This window comes from Diceros bicornis, chromosome 25 (assembly GCF_020826845.1).
Source record: "Diceros bicornis minor isolate mBicDic1 chromosome 25, mDicBic1.mat.cur, whole genome shotgun sequence".
NCBI lineage: Eukaryota > Metazoa > Chordata > Mammalia > Perissodactyla > Rhinocerotidae > Diceros > Diceros bicornis.
The window spans coordinates 150,545-163,157 of record NC_080764.1 but is presented as its reverse complement, the minus strand read 5'-3'; the positions used below and the strand labels follow the sequence as shown (position 1 = coordinate 163,157).

The 12,613-nt window shown below is 55.6% G+C and overlaps 1 protein-coding gene and 1 long non-coding RNA gene across 4 annotated transcripts; one reads left to right on the top strand and one right to left on the bottom strand.

The window, feature by feature from the left end:
* Positions 1–685: 685 nt before the first annotated feature.
* On the bottom strand, positions 686–4,103 carry ARSA (arylsulfatase A). Of its 3 annotated transcripts, none has more exons than XM_058568002.1 (9): positions 3,786–4,092; positions 3,240–3,492; positions 2,787–3,027; positions 2,465–2,683; positions 2,221–2,390; positions 1,813–1,937; positions 1,595–1,722; positions 1,227–1,329; positions 686–1,129 (listed from the first exon to the last, which is right to left on the bottom strand). In XM_058568002.1, exons 2-9 carry the CDS (start codon positions 3,455–3,457, stop codon positions 810–812), a joined length of 1,524 nt encoding a protein of 507 aa, XP_058423985.1. In that variant the 5' UTR covers positions 3,458–3,492; positions 3,786–4,092; the 3' UTR covers positions 686–809. The 3 variants fall into 3 exon arrangements, with proteins under 3 accessions (XP_058423985.1, XP_058423986.1, XP_058423987.1); XM_058568003.1 differs by having other exon boundaries at positions 3,240–3,477; XM_058568004.1 differs by having other exon boundaries at positions 986–1,129; positions 1,227–1,289; positions 3,786–4,103.
* A 442-nt stretch (positions 4,104–4,545) lies between these two features.
* On the top strand, positions 4,546–12,404 carry LOC131421433 (uncharacterized). Its single transcript, XR_009223864.1, has 3 exons — positions 4,546–4,630; positions 6,112–6,218; positions 11,933–12,404. It is a non-coding gene; the product is annotated as an uncharacterized LOC131421433 (long non-coding RNA).
* The last annotated feature ends 209 nt before the right edge of the window (positions 12,405–12,613 follow it).

Below are 12,613 nucleotides of genomic sequence, written 5' to 3'. Positions count from 1 at the left end.
ACTGGAACCAAAGCTGACAGATGTTTTTAAGAGATCTCTTTGTCTGCTGGGTGGAGAACGGCTCATATGGGGTCAAAGGTGAAGCCAGGAGATAGGAAATGTGTGCACAAGCGGGAAATGCAGAGCTTTAGAAGGGGCAGAGGTGGGGCAGGGCGGGGAGAGGTCGGGGCGGGCTGTGCTGTCTCAGGAACTGCTGATGTGCCTTCCTGGGAGCTGGCAGGGGCCCCCAGCCCATCTCTCTACCTGGAATAGGCAACTCAGCGCTGGCCTTCAGACAGGTCTCTGATAAGAGCTGGGGTGAGCTGGGTCCTGTGCCTCCAGGAATGCTTCTTCCCGGGGAAAGCCTGGCTCTCACAGGCCTCTGCATTTTGGGATCTTCTGTGCACCATGCCCTCATGCTCTCCCTATCCTGTTCCTGGCACATAAAAGCACCTGCTCCCGTGAATGGATATGCTCACGCTCACGCCCCGGGCTTGTGTGCACTGACACACACAAGCACCAAGGTGGGAGGGCAGCTTCCAGAGTCAGGACGCCTAGGTTCAAATCCCAGCCCAACCGCTTCCTGGCTGGGTGACCTCAGACAAGTTGCTGGACCTCTCCATGCCTCAGTTCCCTCATTTGTAACACAGGCAGAGAAAAGCCTCCACCCCGGGGCTATCACAAGAATTAGATGAACGATCAGACCTACAGGTGTCAGCTGGTGTTATTTGCATTATCAGGTACAAACCACCTCCACACACCTAAGCCACAGCAATGAACCACATGCCTGGGCAAGGCAAGGGGCCCTTGGCTGACCTCTGCCAGTGCCCTCAGGTCTGGGGCCCCGGGCAGTGGCAGCAGGACGGCCAGGGGGTGCAGCTGGGCTGACAGCAGATCTGCAGGGCAGGGTCTTTGCCCCGGGCCATCTGGCTGGGGCTGAAGGTCATGGCAGCATCAAACTGGGCCTTGAGCAGCTGAAGATGCTTCAGCGCCCGCAGCGTCTCCGGGGTGACCTCTGCCACACTCCCCAAAAGGTTGTAGTTCTCACCGGGGTCCTCAGACAGGTCAAAGAGCAGCGGGGGCTCATGGGCGGTCAGAGGGCTGGAGGCATGGCAGGCAGGGTCTGCCGTGGTGTCGCTGTGGGCAGAACCTGAGGAGGGGGGCGCGTCTCTGCAAAGGGCAAAAGAGAGAGGGGGACCAGGCTCTGGGCTACGAGGGGGCGGGCAGGGCTGAGGAGAGGCAGTTACCCTGGGTGAAGAAGTGAGCCTTGTACTTTCCACTCCGCACAGCAAAGACCCCACGGACCTCGTCTGGGTAGGCCGGGTAGAAGAAGACGGTCTGCCGGGGGCTCTGGGGACAAGGTCAGGGGTCATGGGGTAGGGATGGGCCCCCAGGCACTGATCTGCACATACCCAGAACTGTCAGCCTTGCGTTAGGCCTTGGATGTGCGGCTGCTCCCCGCCCACCCGGGAACCCCAGAGGCAGCACCACCTGGGTGCCACTCGACAGAGCATCGGCCCAGGCCCAGGGACTTTCAAGTGCTACCCATGCTCACTACTGGTGAGGGTAAGCAGGGGCGGGGGAGGAGCTGGGGTCGCAGGGGCGCTGGCCCTACCTTGCCTGTGCCCAGTAATAGGGGGCTGAGGTCGACACCATCCAAAGTGACGTTGGGCAGTGGGGCCCCTGTCAGGGCTGCCAGGGTGGGCAGTAGATCCAGGGAGCTGGCCAGTTCATGGGTCACACCTGGGGGCAGAGCGCTGTGCAGTCACTCCATTCACCACCAGGGTTGAGGAGGTGGGGCCAGGGGTCCACGAGGAGGGCCTGAAGACTGACCGGGGGCGATGTGGCCTGGCCAGAAGGCCAAGGCAGGCTCTCGGACGCCCCCTTCGAAGGTGGTTCCCTTTCCGCATCGCAGGAGGCCAGAGCAGCCACCACGGGACATCCGCATCGTCTCAGGTCTGGGACACAGGGAGGTCATCAACGATGAGGAGCCCAAGGTCTCTGACTCACCCTGGTGACCCCAGCCCGACTTCTAAGTTACACACCGTGCAGAGAAATGGCCAGCACGTGCCTGTCCCCTCCCTGTCCAGCAAAGACCAGCACCTCCACATACTCCGGCCCCCAGCCTCCCACATGCACCTGTGGGTCACCATAACACATCTCCAGCATCTCCCAAAACCCCTTATCCCACTGTGTCCTGTGATGGATCAACCAGCACGCCCCTGCCCCCTGCTGGCGTACCCATTGTCTGCAGCGAAGATGACCAGCGTCTCTCCGAGCAGCCCTAGGTCCCCCACGGCCGTCATCAGGGCCCCCACGGCTGCATCCAGCTCCATCAGGGAGTCCCCAAATGGCCCGCGGCCTGAGCGCCCTGTGAAGCTCTGCCCACTGAACTGGGGGTAGTGGGTGTGCTGGCGGCAGAGACTGGAGTTAGCCTTGGGTAGGGGTCATGGGCAGCCAAGAGGGCGGGGCCAAACTCACTCACGTGGGAGGCATAGTACAGGAAGAACGGGCGGCCGTGGCGCTGGGCATCAGCCATGAGGTCACGGGCGAAAGCCACGTAGCGGGCCTCAAGTCCAGGCAACCAAGGGGGCTGCGCCTCCACGGACAGGTTGGCCAACAGAGGAATAGGGACCAAGCCCTGGTCACAGCTGCCGTCACAGGGGGTGGCCGGCGGGAAGCAGGTCAGGTTCTGGCAAGGGCCCTGGGGGAGCGGCTCCATTCAGGGGTCTGGACTGGGGGGCCAAGGGGGAGGGGACTGATGGGAGGTGGGCAGGAGGGTGGCCAAGGGCCCTGGCGGTTCCTACCTGGTCATGGGAGTATGGGATGCCCAGGAATCGATGGAAGCCCTGGTGGGGGGGCAGAAAGGCCCCCTCAGGCCCCACCCCAAGGTGCCACTTGCCAGCTATCCCTGTGAGGTAGCCTTGGGCAGCCAGAACCTCAGCCAGGGTCACCTCTTCTAGGGGCAGGCCCCCCCGAGAGCTGGGATCCAGAACTCCCGGGTACAGGCCCATCCGAACTGGGAGTCGGCCAGTCAGGAGGGCAGCCCTACAGGACAAGTCACAGAGTCCGTGAGACAGAAAGAAAGACTTGAGATGAACACAAGGAGGAGAGGAGAGAGGGAGCAAGACAGAAATGTGAGCTTCTCCATAGAGAGAGAGGACACCCTCTTCCTCCCCCACTGCAGTCAGAGCGACTCTGTGAGGAACGGGAAGGGCGGGGCGGAGGTACCAGTGCGAGATCCCCTGCCCTTCACTCACCGGGAGGGCGTGCACAGAGACACTGGCACATAGAAGTCGGTGAACCGCAGTCCCCCTGCGGCCAGCTGGTCTAGATTGGGGGTGGTGGAACTGGGGTGCCCATAGGAGCCCAGGTCCCCGTAGCCCAGGTCATCAGCAAAGATCAGCATGATGTTAGGTGGGCTGGCAGCTGCCAGGCCTGAGGCCAAGGCCAGAGCGAGGGCCCACGGTGCCACCATGGCCCCTGGCACAGACAGGCCTATCACAAGAGACACTTGGGAGGCAAGGCAAACTGGCTCCAGCAACCTCTACCCCAGAGACCCCAGAGCCAGGCGCTACCCTCCCCTGAAACCCCAGAGCCAGGGACTACCTTCCCCTGAGACTCCAAATCCTGATGCTTACTCTCCCCTGAGACCCCAGACCCCAGACTCAAATACAGCCCCCACCCAGACAACCCCCTTCCTGAAGTCCCAGCGGACTCGGCTCTCAGACACCCCCGACCCCAACAAAACCCAGGAGACGGTGGCTTGGGATATACTCCCTGGACACCCTCAAGGACCAGAACACCTTCAGATTCTCGGGCGGAGATCTGACCCTCTTCCTCGAGAGGTCCCAACCAGACTCGTGGTCAGAGGCAGAAGTCACATGACAACGACCCACGGAGTCCAGCGCGGGGGGACGAGGGCCGTGTACTGCCGGGCAGGTGCCGCTGCCGAAAATCCGGCGGCAGTGCCCTCCACGGGCGCTTCCGCCTCGGCCGGGCCCCGCCCCGCCCCGCCCCGCCTCGCGGTCCCGTGAGCCCTGCGCGGCGGCCCGGGGGCGGGGCGGCGGGGACCCAGCGCAGGGCGGGGCGGGGCCGGCGCGGGGTTAGGCTGGTCCTGCGCGGGCGCAGTGGCGGTCGTGCGCGCCCGGGCCTTGCTTTGCGCCCCGAGCCGTTGGCGCCAGGAGCGAGGGCGGGGCGAGAGCGTGGCCGGAGTAGGGAGCGCGGGGCTGGGGGCGTGCCCGGGGCGTGGCCGGATGCCGGGAGGCGGGGTCGGAGCGGGGTCGGAGCGAGGGCTGACCTGGGCGTGGCCGGAGTCGGAGCGCGGGGCTGAGGGCGTGGCAGGGGCGTGGCCGGAGGCCGGAGCGGGGTCGAGGGCGTGGCCGGGGCGTGGCCAGAGTCCGGAGCGCGGGGTCTGGGGCGGGGAGAGGGCGAGGTCGGAGGGCGGGGGCGGGGCCTGGGGCGGGGCCGCAGTCCGAAGCGCGGGTGCGGGGTTGGCGGCGGGTCGGGGGCAGGGGCAGGGGCAGGGCCGTGCCGGGGCTGGGGTCTCCGCGGAAGTCCGTGCTGGGCACGCCGGGTGTGTCCCGGCGCTGGGAGACTCGGGGGTCCTGAGCACGGAGAGTGTTATGGGCGCTCGGTGAACGAGCAAATCGTAAGAAAAACCGTGAAGCCAACGGACTGCTGGCTTTTCCTTCAGCACTACTTTTGGTGCTTTTCATGAAAGACGAAAAAGCAAATTCTTTCAGACCCTTTCCCCTCAGTGCATGTGTGTGTCTGTGTGTCATTGTGTGTGTTGTGGTGTGTGTGTGTTGTGGTGTGTTGGTGTAGTGGTCTGTATGTGGTGTGTGTATGTGATGTGGTGTGAGTGGAGTGGATGTGGTATATGTGTGTGGTGGACGTGTGTGGTGTGTGGCATTGTGTGGGGTGTGTGTGGTATGGTATGGTGTGCTGTGGTGTGCTGTAGTGTGTGTGTGGTGTGGCATGTGGTGTGTGTGTAGTGTGGTATGATGTGTGTGGTGTGTGTGTGGTGTGATATGTGTAGTATATGTGTGTGTGTGGTGTGGTGTGATGTGGGTGGTACATGTGTGTGGTGTCTGGTGTGGTGTGTGTGTGTGTGATGTGTGTGGTATATGTGTGTGTGGTGTGTGTGTGTGGTGTGATGTGTGTGTGGTATATGTGTGTGGTGTGTGTGTAATCTGGTACGACGTGTGTGGTATATGTATGTGTGGTGTGGTGTGATTTGTGTGATATGTGTGTATGTGGTGTGGTGTGTGTGGTGTGGTGTGTGTGTCGGGCATCTGGGGTCTGGTCTGCTTCTGGGTTACACCAATGGGAAGACCCACTGGAAGAGGCGATGACTGGGTCCTGGCTCCCCCACTGGACAGCCCTGGACAGCCTTCACCTTTTTGGGCCCCAGTTTGTTTCGCTGTCTCCAAGAGCGAGTCCCCCAGAGGGCGGTTAGGTGGGTTTTACTCAGTGCTGCTGAGCACCCCAGGGTCAGTACAGTAACTGGGCTGCCCAGAGCAGCTCTGCATACCAAGCGCTACCCTAGGGCAACTCCTCCCACCCCAGGGAACCTTCCCCAGGGCGGCTCTCCAGCCTCAGGTTCTCCCACAAGCTCAGGAAGAGCGGGACCTGGGCTCCTGACTGGGGAGAGCTTCCCGTGACTATTGACCCTGGAACGAGTAGGAGACTGGACAGGGCGCCGGAAAGGCCTCTGGGGACTGGGGTGGGGGGCCAGGACACAGCTTCCACTGAGGCCCAGTCCTGACTGGGGAGCTGGCACTTTCCTGGTGAAACATGAAAGCTCAAGACGAGGGGCAGTGTGGGGGAGCAAAATTTGAAGGGCAGGGAGTCTCAGAGATGCGGCTGGGCCTGGGCCTGGGCTTAAGGCGGCCGCTGACCTCGTGAGGAAGGGAAGGGGCCAGTCTCCAGTGAACCAGCCCCTTGGTGTCACATTCCAGCGTGGTTTCTGGGCCTGTGCGTGGGAGCGGTATAGGGTGGGTGGCCAGGACAGAAAGTTTTTCCATGGCCCAGAAATCTTTGAACCTGTAATTGGAGCTATCACAGCTGGTCGGCGCTGTGAATTGGAGTTTAAAAGGAATCAACCAAAAGCACTTTCTTCCCTTTCAGCTGCAAGCAGTGGAGGACCTGCCCTTCTTCTCAGGAAGAGCTGCCTGTGGTTGTAATGTTATGCAAATGGATGGCACTTTCCCCTGCGGTTTCTGGAGGCTGCTCAGGTGTGTGCACACGGGACAGCTGGGCCAGCCCAGCCCTGACCTCTGGGGGTGGGGTGGGGTGCGTGTGCTGCCAGCTATGTTTGTTCAAAGCCAAGCCTCTGCAGGTGTCTGAGTCTTTTGGAGATGTGAGTTTTTTTTGGCATTGCTCCTGGAGCCAGCAGGAGGGTCAGCTTGGGACAGAGCCCAGACGAGAGGCAGCCCCCCAGGGTGCAGGAAGTGGCTTTGGATGCCTGGGACGTTGCTAATTTGGAGCTAACGCCCACAGTTAGGAGAGGTGCCTTGCAATGAGTGGTTTGGGTCTTGTCTTTCTGCACCTAGGACAAGGGGTGAGAGAGGCCTCCATCTCCTGGGCCTGCGTGGGGTGGGGGGCGTGGGTGAGCTGCTTCAGTGAGAACACTTGGCTCACAGAAAGGGATTCTGCAGAGGATCCTGGGGCCAATTGATGTGGGGACCCAGGACACTGGGAGCCATCCACCCAGGCCTCTACCTCCCACCTCGGTTTGGCTCCACCCTCCTTGCCCTCAGCAACCACCATTCCTGCTCCCCAACCTGGCTCACCCAGGTTGCACTTCCTCCCTCTCAGCCACCCTGAGGCCGTGTGGTTGATCTCAATTCCAGAAGGGGTCTGCTGGCAGGTGCATACCTCATCTGAGGGGAGGGTGGCAGGTTGACAAAGATTCTTTGCTTGATCAAGCTTTAGTCAGGCTCCTGAACCTTCTCCTAGGCCCATCTGTGCACTTCCTTTTAAAATCTAGTTTTGCAAGAACCCTGCTAAGTCAGTTTAGCAAGAACCCTCCACCCTCATATCTGATCAGATTCTTGACCCCCCACTATCCCCAGCTGATGCCCGATCACCCTGGCCTGCCTTCAACAAGAATCCTGGTAGGTTGGTTTAGCCAGAATCCTCCCTGACCTTTGATGTTTGCTCAGTAATTTTCCATCCACTGACCCTCACCCTGCTCCTTGGCTATTGTAGTGGAGGAAAAAGTTTTCCTTAACCCTCATAGGTTCCCCGGCTAGGTCTGAAAATTAAGCGAACAAAGACAGATTAACTAGAGAAAAGCATATGAATTTATTTAATTTCAGAAGTTTTATGTGACATGGGAGCCTTCATAAGGAAATGAAGACCCAAAGAAACAGTTAAGTCTGAGTATTTTATGCTAGGTTTGATGAAGAGTGGACAGCCGTGGAGGAATATGATAGGTTAAGGAGTATGAGGTTAGTGTAATAAACTGGGGGACACTTATCAAGGCCTGTTTGTTTGGATTCTTCCCTTTGTCTTTGGCATAAGGATACTCCTTTCCTCTGGGTGTAGGGAGGGCACCCTCAATGAGGGTTTGATGGCCTGTTTCAGGGGAGAAGGGTGGGGGAATGTCAAAGTGACCGTCCTACTTCTGCTGTTTTCTCAAACTCTTTCAGCTTAAAATATTTACTATGCCAAGGTGCCATATTTTGGGGTAGCATGTCCTGAACCCCATCACCATAAATTCCCACTTGCCCATGCTGTAATTGGAGTTGAGTCCAATCTCTCCCTGAATGCAAAATTCCATCACAGTGCTACTGCGCAAAGGGCACTGTCTGCTTGCCGCAAGACAAAAGCCAATCCATCAAGAGGCAAGATGGTGGCAGAGAAAGAGTGATGAGCTAGCTGATAGGAAGATGGTGGACTAATATTCTCAAGAACTATCTTAAGGGGGGCACAGAATATTGAATCAGTTATATAGGCCAGTGGGTTTTAGGGGAGAGGGTTAGGAACGTTGACTCTCTGGTGTTACAGACTGGGAGTCGCCACAACAGATCTTTCAGTTGTCATTGATGATGGCTATCAGCATAGACTCTCTGTTCAGGGGTCATCACATTCCTAGGGAAGTTTAAAAAAATTATTGTTGGGGCTGGCCCGGTGGCGTAGTGGTTAAGTTCACGCACTCCGCTTTCGCGGCCCAGGGTTTGTGGGTTTGGATCCCGGGTGCAGACCTATGCATCGCTTGTCAGGCCATGCTGTGGCAGCATCCCATATACAAAATAGAGGAAGATGGGCACAGAAGTTCGCTGAGGGCTAATCTTCCTCAGCAAAAAGAGGAGGCTTGGCCATGGATGTTAGCTCAGAGTCAGTCTTCCTCACACATACACACACAAAAAGCCACATGAAAAAAATATTATTGTCTTATCACAGCTGGGAGGTTTATACGCAAGCAAGGGCCATAAATCCATAAAGCTTGTATATCTCCTGGAGGGTGCACATCTAGCTGGGTTAATTAGAGGTCATTCAAAGTTACAATATGGCTTCTTTTCTACAATATGGCTTCCCTTCTGTCAACCTTGTGTTGAGCTGGTATTGACAGTGGCCCATATACCTAACGATGGTCCTGAATAAAGTCTGCCTTACCATTTTAACAAGTGTCATGAATATTCTTTGTTTAACAAAGTGCTGACTGGAAGGTTCTCAGGGCACCCATTGGAATAGAGAGGGGGGCAGGAGGGCTCCCAGATAGGGGTGCTGTTCTGAGCAGATGGGAGAGGCACTGCCCAGGAGTGCTGTCGTTGGTGGCAGGTGGTATGGCTCTTCGTGGCGCTGCCCTCAGCACCCTGCCCCACTGACTTCAGATCAGTAGGCATCCTCCAGCCTCAGGCCTCTGAGCTTGCTGTTCCCTATCTGGAATTCTTGACCCCATATTGGTTGGCTCCCTCCCCTCCTTCAGGTCCACTGGGAAGGCCTTTCTTGGCCCCCAAGCTCCCTCTCCCACTCCTCTGCCCAGGTGTGAGCTGGTGCTCCTGGGCTCCTGTAAGTGGAGGATTACAATAGTACCCACTCATCCCTCATCCTGAGGCAAGACTTAGCCCCAGCTGGCTTGTGGCAAGTCTGTACTATTGTTACTGTTGTTGTCGTTATGTGGGTGATGGGTGATGCTGGGCAGGGGCCACGAGAACTTACAGATAGGGAGGGTCTCCCACAGGGGGCATCTTAGCTAAGGCCTGGGGAAGATAAGGGTTAGCTGGGTGACAATAAAGAGGAGAGGTGAAGACAACTTGTCAGACAGTTGAGTTACAAGCAGGGGTCAGTTTTTATTGCAATCTTGCATGCAAGGGGAAGGCCTCTGAGAGACCACTTCAGAGACTCACCCAGGGCAGGAAGGAGAATCACTGTCAGACTAGACACAGAAACAGCCTCTGGTCACAGGTCACTCACCATGAGTGACACTCAGCTGGGTGGGTAACTGGTTCCCAAACAAATCACTGAAGTTCATCAGATCATTGCATGAGCATTTTATCAGAAATGCTAATTTCTTCTCAGAAGGAAGTTCTGCCCAGACCAGATGTGGGACAATTTTTCCTTTCCAGTGCTTTCAAGGAACTAGATGGAGCTCAGAAAGAGCATCTTCTTGAGCAGATCCGATATTTGGTCCCCGAAGTGGCTGCAGGCAGCAGACTCTAGACTTGGTGTCTATTGCAGCCAGGATGCCCCACTGCAGAGCCCAGTGTAGGTCGGGCTGTGGGGGGCTGAGAGGCAGCCGCAATTGCAGGGGTCCAAAGGCTTGAGGAATGCAAGGACGTGGGGTAAGCCCCTAGGTGGGTCGTAGTCCAGCCTTCCAGGGCAGAGCAGAGGCAATTTAAAGTAACCATAGGAAGAGAAGGCTTGGACACTAAGATAATTGCACCATTTTGCAAATCTCCTTCAGCAAAGTCCTGAGGAATGGATACTAGAGGAAGATGATCCTAAATCAGACGGAACTGACAGTGAGCATAGGTTCTGGATCTGAGGGGCTGGGTGTGTTGACTGTTTATGCTCTGGTAATTAAAACCAGGGCTCATGTGAATGAAGCTGAGATGCTGGAAACTCCTGGGTTTAATGGAGAAAAAGGGATCTAAAGACTGAGAAAGATAGGAATGTATTGTGCTTGACCTGCTCAGTTGTTCCCTAACTGTCCTCTGAGAGGGCCTGGAGGACACCCTCTCACTAAAACATTAAAGGGCATACTTTGGAGTAGGGAGGGAAGCAGCAACACCCTTGAAAGGCTCTGGGGAGGCTGGCCACTGTGGGGTGGAAATGTAATGGGGTGAAGAGATAATAGGGGTGGCAAAGACCACGTGGCCAGGCAGGTGTGGTCACCGTGATGGTCAAGCAGAATGGTGTGACCTCGGAGACCTTTGGCTCACTGGTCATGGAGTCACCCTCCAGGACAAAAACAGAGGGCAGTGCCAGTGGAGGTGGGGGCGATGGTGAAAGACCCTGGGTTTCAGGAACGTGGCCCGGACTTGACTCACAATGCAGGAGAGTCACAGCTCCTCTTCCAATTCCTGGACATGAGTCACTCACAGACCTGGAGTTCTCTGCCGGAGGGAAAGACCTGGCGGAAATGCCCAAGACTGTACTAAGTCTTCCCCCTGGCCTCCCCCGCAGGGAGGTGCAGCCTTTGGCCAGGATGGCCACACACTGGGGGAAGGGACACCTTAGGCTCTCAGGGATTGTTGGCCCCTGGCTCTGAGCTAATGGTACTTTCCAGACACTTTTATGCTCCTGTCGTCCATTGATCAGAGTGGGGCTTTGGAGGTCAGATGAGACATGCATTTTGAGCCACAGTCCATCTCACAATGGACACAGTGGGTATGTGACTCTATCTTGTATTAATTTCCCCGGTACCGAAGCAAATCATCTGAATAGATATATTGAGCAGCTGGCCAATGCAACACTACCTGCTGATCCAGGCAAGGACTCCCAAGGTGGGAAGCCCAATGGAGGCTCCTGGAGCTCCCCTCCTATATCAGTTGAGAAAACACCAGCTACTTTGACAGATAAACCCCAAAATCTCAGTGACTTAATACAATAGATGTCTATTTCTTACTCGCAGAAAGTCCAGTTTGCAACATGGGCAGGAATGGGGGGCTCCATACTCATTTAGGGACCCAGGCCAAAGGAAGTGCTATTTTGGACATGTGGATTTAAGGTCATCCTGGATGCCCACATCTAACCAGCAGAAGGGTGAAGACAGAGCATGCAGGATCAAGCAGGAGGTATTTATGGGTCGGGCCTACGAGTGGCACACATCATTTCTACCCAAATTGATTCCAGAACTCTGTGACATGGCCCTACCTAGATGCAAAAGGAGCTGAGAAATACAGACCTTGGCTGAGAGGTTGGTCTGTTGTAGCCAGAAGTTTGTAGCATCAGCTTTCTGACACCTCAGTTTACTGTCTGTGGCAAAAAGAGTAACTCCCTAGGAGACCAGTCCTATGGTGGTATTGAGGGAGAGTATATTTCTAGAAGCTCAGACTAGACACTTCTCTTTCAGTCCTTCTAATGACTTTGTAATTCCATGTATTAAATCTCTTTCTGCTCAAACTAGCCATACATTGATCTGTGGTCTACACCCAAACCCTAGCTTTTACAGTTAGTGAGACAAGAGGTCAAGGAACTGGGAGGCCATGGTGTGAGGGATCACTTGGAGGGACGTGGATGATGTCAGAATTTGGGGTGAGCAGGCAACCTGTGATCAAGATGCCAAAGTCCTCAGTGAATGAGAGGATGTGGTTGACCAGGTGGGATCCTTCTAATCACTGCTGTGTTCCTAGTGCCTCATACTTTGGAGTGTGTGTGTGTGTGTGTGTGTGTATGTCTGTAATAAACATTTTATTTATTTATTTATTATTTTTATTTTTTGTGTGAGATCAGCCCTATGCTAACATCTGCCAACCCTCCTCTTTTTTTGCTGAGGAAGACTGGCCCTGGACTAACATCTGTGCCCATCTTCCTCCACGTTACATGGGACGCCACCACAGCATGGTTTGCCAAGCAGTGCGTTGGAGCGCACCCAGGATCCGAACCGGCGAACCCTGGGCCGCCGCAGCGGAGCGTGTGCACCCAACTGCTTGCGCCACCGGGCCGGCCCCTCTAATAAACATTTTAAAATGCAGAATGTCCTTCTGTTCATTTATGCATTCATTTAATATCTGTCCAGTAAACAATCATGAAACACCTACATGTGCTGACTGCTGTGGCTGAATAAGAAAAACAGATTTCCAACGATGTAATCTAAACCCCTCTATCGCAAAACACTTGGAAATGCTGACTAAAATATAATAAGCATTCCTTTAACTGCATACCTGAGCTTGAAAGAAAGGGATATCCACAGAGACACAAAATGAAGTGGAAAAAGCAACAGGAAACAGCAAGTATGATACTGGGGACAGTCTCAATACCAGGAAGTTAAAGCTTTGGTGTTTTTTTTTTTATTATTGATGTCTTTTAAGTTTATAACATTGTGAAATTTTGGTTGTATATTATTTGTCAGTCATCATATACATGTCTCCCTTCACCCCTTGTGCCCACCCCCCAAGCCCCTTGCCCCTGGTAACTACCATAGAGTTCTCTCTGTCCATGTGTTGGTTTATATTCCACA

Excerpts from the sequence above, each read along its gene's own strand:
- ARSA (XM_058568002.1), bottom strand. The coding sequence starts at position 3,457 with ATGGTGGCACCGTGGGCCCTCGCTCTGGCCTTGGCCTCAGGCCTGGCA. Across the intron at positions 2,391-2,464 it reads TCCTGTACTATGCCTCCCAC|CACACCCACTACCCCCAGTT; the intron begins GTGAGTGAGTTT and ends CTCTGCCGCCAG. Across the intron at positions 1,130-1,226 it reads GGCTCACTTCTTCACCCAGG|GTTCTGCCCACAGCGACACC; the intron begins GTAACTGCCTCT and ends CCCCCTCCTCAG.